Raw genomic sequence first — 9,384 nt, 5'->3', positions numbered from 1 at the left:
TAAAAATTAGAGAAGAGGGGTCCATACAGCAAATAAAAAGGGTATATACTTTCCATCATTTTTGTAATATAAACACACAATCACTAGCTTGACATAACAAAGCACGCATGACTTCCATTGCAAGACAACATCAACACCTGTTTGCTCTTATGATTTGTGGGTTTCAAATTTCAAACACCACTTCCTGTGCCAAAACCTGCAGACCGTCTTGATCCAATCACAAAATACTTACTTTCACGGGCATGCGAGCATTGTTTGCTTCAGTCAGAGCACATCGCGTTCTTTTCGCTGAGACACCACATCCAACAACGGTTGGACTGTTCAGGAAACAATCGTCATCGCCTTGAATTTCCCGCTTTCGTTTACGTGTCGCTGTTGGCCCCTCCATTTTGCCACTACACTGTGACCTTGCCCTTTGTGACCCGTTCGGCTCTTTCCGGTGATTTCCGATCAAACTCCTTTCAGCGTGTAATACTGCTCGCAAAACTCTGCTTCTACCCTGGGTAAAACTTGGGATCACCAAAATATTTATTTGTCTAATGAGCATATAAAACGCCTTTATACAAGCAAAATTTTACCTGACACTTCTTAAGGTATATGCACTACTATATTTACACTAGATATTAGACATGTATAGAATTTAATTTACTACCACCAATTTAATTAATTTGCTAAATTTCAAAAAATCATCACTGGAATAAAAAAAAATTATATCAAATAAAGTGTGGGTACCGGTTTCATTAAACCACTTTTTTGTCAAACGTGAGTACAAAATGCCTTACAGTGTAAATTGGAATTGATGAAGCCTGCTGTGCAGACAGAAAATTTTCTGATAAATTAAGCTAAAGATTTTTCGAATTTCCACAAATACATGTGACAATATACCACTGCTTAATGCAAGGCAAATAAATCCTTACATCTGCACAAAATTAGTTGTTAATTCTGAAGAATTGATTTATTTGGGTTTTGGAAGTACATAGTAATTTTCAGCTTGTCAAAACGCTTTACTCTAGTCTATCAGTGCTGAAAGGTGTTGAACTGTATGGCATTCCCTGCTTATTTGTTACATTAGCTATTTTTTGTTTTTGATTTTAGAAGTCGATATAACTTATAAGAGGGAATAAAAGGCTACTACTTACAAGTCTTAAGAAAATAAACAAACATATCTATAACTTTGTGTTAAGATTTTCTTTAAATATAAACATGTCTTGCTGTGACATCAGTCAGCATGTTGAAAGGTACAACTGCATGGCAGCAGAGCTTGTTGACAGTTTTCCACGGTTTGCTCGTGTAAGCAGACTGCAGACCATTGATAACGATGCATCAGCCGGGGACGTATGAAGTTTGTGTTGTGGCGGCTTGACTTGAGTAATGCATGATTTTTGCCTCACTTTTTTAAGGTGAACACGGAAATTCATTGTAGTGATGCAATTCCCGCACGGATTATAATCCCTGATTTCAGTTGTCAAGTTTGAAATAATTTCACTGAAACTGCCATGTTGAATTTGTAACGATCATAGTAACGAAAATTGGTCAACTGCTAATGTGCATGAGTCACTAACATCAGTCCCATGAGAGATTTTATACTGTTTTATTTGATTGGTGTTTTATGTTGTACTAAACAACATTTCACCTACACTACAGCGGCCAGACTTATGGTAGGAGGAAACCTGGCCGAGCCCAGGGGAAACCCACGACCCTCAGCAGGTTGATGCCAGACCTTCCCATGTACTGCCATGAAAGCCAGATTGAGCTGGACTTGAACTCACAGCAACTGCATAGGTGAGAGGCTCCTTGGTCATTGTGATATGCTGCCACACTAACCACCTCGGCCATGAAGGTCCCGAGATTTTATACTTGTATAATTCAAACTTTGCACAGTATGGCTACCGCTTAGTGGTTCGTGGAAAATTCTCCCTCTAATGATATCAGGTGACAGTGACATTTAAAAGGCTCTTTTTGTTTTCATTGATGCAAGTTCCGCCTTCTTTTGTCTTTCTACTGTGAGTCATCATACTGTCACAGACGATTAATCATCAAACTCTTTATTTGCGCATATACAGGGAAGTCTACCTCCCTGGTAATACTCAAAAACAACTGCATGAACCATGTTTTTGCCCCCAACATTTACTATATCCCAAACAAAACTTTGATCTCATAATCTTGGGAAAAGACAAAGAACTGACTGTTTCAAAATGTACAACCTGACACGACGGTTGGCTATTAGGGATTGATGCCATAGTTATTTGGTTGTGCTCTTACATCAGATTTCTGTGTATAGTGTTTCAGAGGGTGATTGTTGTTGCTTAGAAACTGTTAGTCTTTGAAGCTTATGCAAGCGGCCGGAATAAGACTTGCTGTGTCGTACCAGAACTGTACGACCTATGAAAGCGGTATTCAGTTGTAAAGGACAAGTATTACAGTCGTTCTTTTTTTGTTGTTGTTTTTTGTATTTTTTTTTAATTTCTTTCAATTAGAAAATTCAATGACAGGAGTGAAAAAGCATTTCTGCTGACATTGGAAGAAATTGGTCTTTTCTTATTAGATTTGCTACCACATGTATGCACAATGTATTTGTACATGTGTGTAACATGATTTATCATGGTGTTCTGGGCTCAGTCTCACATGACTTCTGAGGACTGTGCTTTTATTCAGGCTGAAAATGTATTGGGGGACCTCCGTGGTTAGAATACCAGCACCTCACAATGACCCAGGAGCCTACCACCAGTGCGGTCGCTGTGAGTTCAAGTCCAGCTCATGCTGTCTTCCTCTCTGGCTGAGCGTGGGAAGCTCTGCCAGGAACCTGCGGATGGTAGTGTTTTTTTCCCCCCGGGCAGAGCCCAGCTTCCTCCCACCATAATGCTGGGCCCGATCAGGCATCATACAAGTGATATATTCTTGAGTACGATAAAAAAACCCAATCAAATAAATAAGCAAAGAAAATGTATCATCTGTGTGTGAAAATGTTCTTTGTACCAGTAAACTTTCATAATTCTAGTGAAATATCTTCAAGCACAGTGCGCTACCAGTATGTAATATCTGGGACTAGTTTATTTATTTATTTATTTGATTTGATTGGTGTTTCACACTGTACTCAAGAATATCTCACTAATACGACAACGGCCAGCATTATGCTGGGAGGAAACCCATGACCATCCGCAGGTTTCTGGCAGGCCTTCCCACGTACGGCCGGAGAGGAAGCCAGCATGAACTGGACTTGAACTCACAGCGAGGGACTAGTATATAATAGTCCGAGGAAATATACACAAATCACCCAAAATGAAAGACCAAAGACTTTAAAAATGGTAATTGTTGCTGCCTTGCTTGGCGCTCAACACTGGGAGGCTCGAGAAAGAAAACAGGACTGGTTGGCCTGGTGTCGGTATAGTGTGACTGGGTGGGGTGTCTTTTGTTTTCGGCATGACAAGAGGACCCAGTGACCTAATAACTCTTCATTGTAATTTGACTGAAAAATATGAAGTACGGCATAAAACCCAAAACAAGCACACACAGAAATAAACCAAACAAAGGAATTCATTGGTAAAAGAGAATCGGTTTTCTTTAAACACAGCACAGTCTGCACTACTGCTGAATACAGGGTAATAATGTGCAAGTATTTGATACTTATATGTAACTGAGGGACCCTACTGTCATGAGCTGAAAGGTTTTGATTTAGCACAGGTTCGTGTTGTGTTTTTACATACTAACTTTGCATGTCTAGGAAAGTAAATTTACACATATACATGGATTTGAGATACCCATACCTCCAAAGGTATGGGGCCTTGGTGGCAAAAAATGGTCAACAGCACCTGTCAGCCATTTGTATAAAAAATAAAAATGTACAGTTTACGTGTAGGTGGCCTTAATTGGGCATTCCAGTCCAAAGCTTTCTGGCAGGGCTGTGGCGTTAAGACAGGAGGATGAGCCCTGTGTCTTGCACTGAATATAAACCTGATCGCCATTGTACAAGTGCAGCCGTTCATTAAGCCAGAGTAATTTAACAATGTTAATCTCCAGACTCTTCCTGGCTTCCATCAGTATGGCGTAGAACACCAATTAGATAAATAAATAAATGAACAATATTAAAACTTCTTTAACTGCACCAGATTCCTGGCAGTGTTTAGGAGCCTCCTCCGTTTGCCCCACCTGCAAAGCTGACTTCGCTCTCTAAAGTGTACAAAGTGAGGTATTTTTAAGGTGAATAAATGCATATATTGTTCGTATTTGTGAATAAAACATGTAACAAACTGATATCTTTACCTCTGGGTCAAAGAGATAAAAATAAACCATTCAATGTAGAGGAATTTTCAGACTATATATATTTGTCCTTAAAACAGGATCAAATTCCTCCTGTTGCCTGCACCTCATGAATAAACATGACATGCTAATTTGCTATCATCCTGATCCTAATCAAGTTTATTGAAACTGGAGTGAATTGTCAGTGGTGATAGATCAATATTCCCCCTGGTAGTAAACTCTGCCTGAATGCATGCACGTACATGTATATCAGCAGAGTTGAGAGGGTAGGGGGGGCAGAATGCATATGCCGTCATCCCATGTGGGTAGATGCTGCTTACATGTACATCTAGTTGGCTAGGTGTTTTAACAAGAGTGTGTCATCACCATATGGTGTCAGCATTGTCACCCACTTCACTTGTAGTAACTCAGACGATAGGCGCCATGGGCAGACCAGTAGCTCAAGAGTGTATGTATATAGATGTACATGTGGTAAAGCTCCACACCTGTTACTCTGTACCGCTATTCGCTATGTGTTTTCATAGGGCCCTGCCGTAGCCTGAACCAGTTGGTTATGCGTTCATACATACCACCGGTACATGTACAGCAGCCAGCGTTAGCCATGGATTTACCTGTACTGCATTTTCAGGTAAGCCGTTTACATGATGTGAGATTGACCGATCAAAATTTTGAAGACATCATTGTGAAGGTCATCAAACAGGTACATTCAACTGTACGTCTATTTGTTGTAATAATTACCAGGTATCACAAGTTTGCAGTACCTATGGGAAAAGTTAAACTAGATTTTTTTTATTGAAATTTTGTAAGTGTTTAACACTAATTGTTAACTCCTTCAGGTAGTTTGTATGTGTATCCAGGTATAGAAAAGTGACAGTGCATTTTTAGAATTTTCCAAAAGTATTTTTCCTTTAAAGAAAATCAATGACCCTTGCTAGCTTAAAAGTTGAATCAGCAGTTCACAAACCTCACCAGTCTGTCTTTTAACTGCCTTCGTTTGCAAGTGAACCCAACTTATCTTCCCTATTAACCTGCATGAACTTGTGAGATCTCAGAAATACTGTTTTGGCCTATAAGGTTCCAGCGTTGTTAGTTTGGCTACGATTTTAAGCTTGAAATTTTGACAGGTACCTGGCTAGGTGACCCCAAACCCCTTTTTACTTCTTCTTCTTTTTATCAGTTCTTGCAGTGCATTATTCATTTATTTGATTGGTGTTGTACTCAAAAGTGTTTCACTTAAATGGTGGGGGTTGGGGGGGCTGGGGAATCCCACGACCATCCACAGGTTACTGGCAGACTTTCCCATTTATAGCCGGAGAGGAAACCAGCAAGAGCTGGGCTTGAACTCATAGTGGCTGCATTTGTGAGAGGCCCCTGGGTCATTGCGCCACGCTGGCAAGCTAACCACTGTCGCATTATTGTTTTAAGCTATAGCATTGATGCTTATAATACAGTTGTATTAAGTCCATTGATTAATAAATTTCTGGTCTGTCTGCAACCTGCGGACGGCCTTGGGTCCCCCCCGGGCTCTGCCATATTTTCTCCCACCATAATCCTGGCCCCTGTCATATAAGTGAAATATTCTTCAGTATGGCGTTAAACACCAAGGAAATAAATAAATAAATAGTATTCTGCAGATATGTTTGGTGTTTTTTTTGACACCTTGAGTAACTGTTCTGGCCATGTACAAATACACTAGGAAAAATGGATTAATTGCAGATCATAGTTGTAAAAGTTCTTGTTGACAGGTTGACAATGTGTATTGGACAACATGTACATATATGAGGCAGATATTATTGATCACACTTCTGCACACCCCTCCCACCTCCCCCGCCCCCCTCCCGCCTCCCCCACCCCAACCTAATAGTGAGAAGTGACCCAAAAGTATCAGGTGAACAGTATGCATGGACATTGTTCTTGTAGTTTACATTATTACCAATGTGATCAATAATGGATCGATACACTGAACTGTCACTGGATTCAGCTGTGTAATCAGTTGATGCATGGTGCTCTTGTTTAAGTGTACTAGATATGACATGTTATTAAACACTGACTAATGCTCTCTGTAGCAGATCAATATAAACTGAGCGAGATCAATATAAACTGAGCACTTGCTCTTGAACATGTCAGTTTGAACTTGTAATCAGTACAGGTAAAATTTCATTTGATCAGTCTGTTGTGTTGGAGTTTTTTGTTGGTTTGAAAAGGTAGGGCATTGGTAGGTTGCAACAACAGTGTGACCTACACATATACAGATCTACCTACGTGTATATTAAGCCAACAACAGATCATTTGTATTCACTGTAGCATGGATCCCAGTTTTTCTTCTTTGACACCTCCATGAATAGAAGAGTTACTCTATTTACATGTACATGAAGCAAAATTTGGCTAATTTCTAATCAGTGATTATTTTCTGTTTTTTTTTTTTTTTTTTTTGTCTTCAGTCAGATGTCGCAAAATGAAATAACTAAAACGCAATGGAGAAGAGTTGATCGTGTGTAGTTTGAGACTAGTTTGAGATGGTTGCATGGTGAGGATTTAATTGTAAACCAAGCACTATGTCGTACATAAGCAAAGTACCGTATCGCTGCCCAAAGTGCGGAGACTTGAAAAGTTTTCCATCTTTGCGGGAGCTGAAGATGCACCTGGATGAGGAACACTCTTTCAGGAGCATGCAGGAGCGTCAGAGGAGTAGAGTGTTCACACCACTCTCTAAGCAGAAGTACGCGTCGCGTCGCAATCACTCGGGAAGACTGTCACCACTTTCTCTCAGCCTCAGCGAAGACGCACGGGCATTGGAGGAGCGCTTGAAGAGGGCCAAAGAGGCAGAGAGCGCACACAGATTAGGCCACAGCGTGAAGCCAAATGGGCACAATCATCTGAACGACACTATCACAATGCTAAGTCGGGACGTCATGCAGGCGCGGCAGAACCAGTGGAACACGGCAGACGCCCTGTATCACAGCCAAGACGTTCTGGAAGGGTTACAGTTGTCTGCAGACCAACAGAGCAAGCAGCAGACGGAAAATGTGGCGAAGCTCAAAAATGACCTGGAACAGAAAGAGCGGAACCTGTCCAAAGTGAACAAGGACCTGGAGAACGTGACGCGAGAGAGGATAAAACTGGAGGCAGAGAAACTGGCGCTGGCGCAGCGTATGGAAGAGAGTTCAGGCAAAGTGACTAACCTTGAGTCACAGATGAGGGAGAAGACAGAGATGCTTAAACAGAAAGACAGGTGTGTGTTTGAGCAAAATTGCGCATTTTTGTTGTTGTTGAGTTCTCACAGATGGTTCCGTTCAATTTTCAGTGGGGTGTACCCACTATAGGCATGTCAGGGAAATGGGTTCTCTTCAGAGGAAACTTACTATTGGTCGGTGAAATTCTTTGCTCAATTCTATTCCTGGGGCCAATTCAACAAAGCCATTTCTGACAAAGCCAAATTTTCTACTTCTAGTATTAAAATATATACATTATGACAAGATTTTAAGTTCTGACGTTAGTCACAAATGTGGAATTGGCCCAGGGCTGACTTGGTTACAGATTTATTTTGTAAGGTATAGTGGTTTCCTTAGTGCTCAGCTCTGATTCCTTCACCAATAAACCTCAATCACAGTGATCTAGGCCTGAGTAATACTGTATTTCACCTAGTATGATGTGTAAATATGTAAAAACGTACTTTCAGAAGCACAGTAAGGCCTTAAAATGATACTTTTGGTGCCAGGACTATACGTAAGAATGAATCAAACATGAGAAAAAATATTAAGTGGCTCTATATTGGGGGTGAATAAATCTGAATCAAGCAAAATGTGTGAATTCAGAAACAGCTAAACTTTACGTGAAATACTTGTACAGCCGTGTTGGGTGCAGCATAAAACAATGATGTATAATTAAATGAATAAATAAATGAAAACAAGCGAGGAATTCACTGAAGGAGAAATGCAGTAACATGTTATAAAACTGGGAAAAATTACATTTTTACAACTGAATTTGTTTTGGTTTTTTTTTTGGGGGGGGGGGGGTTGATTTTTTAAAATGTACTAAAATTCAACAATATCTATTCATGTACTCTGATGTATTTTATTTAATATTTTTCTAGAGAGCACAAGGAGCTGATGAAATTTCTAGAAGGGGCTGCTAGAAAGGAGTCTGTGGCCAGAGAAAAACTGAAGATTTCATTAATGGCATTTTAGATAGAGCGGAGAAAGCAGAACAAGAGCTACATCAAATTAAGAACCAAATGAATGCCCCGGTATAGTAAAGTGTTTTTATATTTTGAGAAACTTAAAAAACAAAAAAAAAAAATACATGTAGTTACACTTCTTCAAGTTTTGCAGTGTACATTGATTGTTAAGAATCATTATTGGTGCTATTAAGCCAACTGCATGTGCAGCATTGATTTCCTGTAATGAGTAACAGGCACTGTATGTATACTATATAAAAACTTTAGTTTAGATCAAATTTGCTTCACTTTAAGTGCGAAAAGTTTCGAAAAGTCAGTGATCTATTTGGGAATGAATATCCTTCAGAATAATCAATTTTTCATGCAAGTTGTGAAAAAGGCTTTAAGAGTACAAAAAAAATTAATATATCATGTTTAGTTATTTTTCGATGTGTACAGTGTAATTGAAAATAAGTCGTAACTAATACATGCTATATTATTGTAAATGTTTTGCAGCCAGTCCCCAAGGATGTCTTGAACTACCTTGCTCACACACGACCTAGCAAACAAGCACAGCCTCTACCTCAAAGGTAAGTACATCTATGTTCAGCACTTCCAAGTGGCTGAATGAGCCATGTGTGCTGAGAGAAGTTTCCATATATGCAGCAGCAGGTCTACATATAATTCTATTGGATGCAAAACCACTGCTACTTTTCTCTGATTGGCTGTAATTACTCTAACCTGATTAACTCTTTCTTTTTTTTTTTTACTGCTGCCTGCATCTCTGATTGGTTACATTTCTGCTGCCCTGATTGGCTGTACACGCATGTCTGATCTCTGAATCTCAGCTAAATCCCTGCTAATCCATTCCTGCATTGGTTTATACAATGTAACTGCATTTAATGTCATTATATAACAGTAGGGGCCTTCGAGGTTAGTTTTCCAGAGCAGTGCACTGACCAAGGGAACCA

The 9,384-nt window shown here is 39.8% G+C and overlaps 1 protein-coding gene across 1 annotated transcript; it reads left to right on the top strand.

Annotated features, from left to right (window-relative positions):
- Positions 1 to 1,733: 1,733 nt before the first annotated feature.
- On the top strand, positions 1,734 to 9,003 carry LOC135469255 (protein ZNF365-like). Its single transcript, XM_064747853.1, has 5 exons — positions 1,734 to 1,782; positions 4,782 to 4,885; positions 6,699 to 7,489; positions 8,351 to 8,503; positions 8,930 to 9,003. The coding sequence occupies exons 3-4, from the start codon at positions 6,813 to 6,815 to the stop codon at positions 8,442 to 8,444; spliced, it is 771 nt and encodes a 256-aa protein (XP_064603923.1). The 5' UTR covers positions 1,734 to 1,782; positions 4,782 to 4,885; positions 6,699 to 6,812; the 3' UTR covers positions 8,445 to 8,503; positions 8,930 to 9,003.
- Positions 9,004 to 9,384: the final 381 nt, after the last annotated feature.

This window comes from Liolophura sinensis, chromosome 6 (assembly GCF_032854445.1).
Source record: "Liolophura sinensis isolate JHLJ2023 chromosome 6, CUHK_Ljap_v2, whole genome shotgun sequence".
Lineage (NCBI taxonomy): Eukaryota > Metazoa > Mollusca > Polyplacophora > Chitonida > Chitonidae > Liolophura > Liolophura sinensis.
The sequence above is the reverse complement of the archived record's forward strand: the minus strand, read 5'-3'. Positions and strand labels throughout refer to the sequence as shown.

Excerpts from the sequence above, each read along its gene's own strand:
- LOC135469255 (XM_064747853.1), top strand. The coding sequence starts at position 6,813 with ATGTCGTACATAAGCAAAGTACCGTATCGCTGCCCAAAGTGCGGAGAC. Across the intron at positions 7,490-8,350 it reads ATGCTTAAACAGAAAGACAG|AGAGCACAAGGAGCTGATGA; the intron begins GTGTGTGTTTGA and ends ATATTTTTCTAG.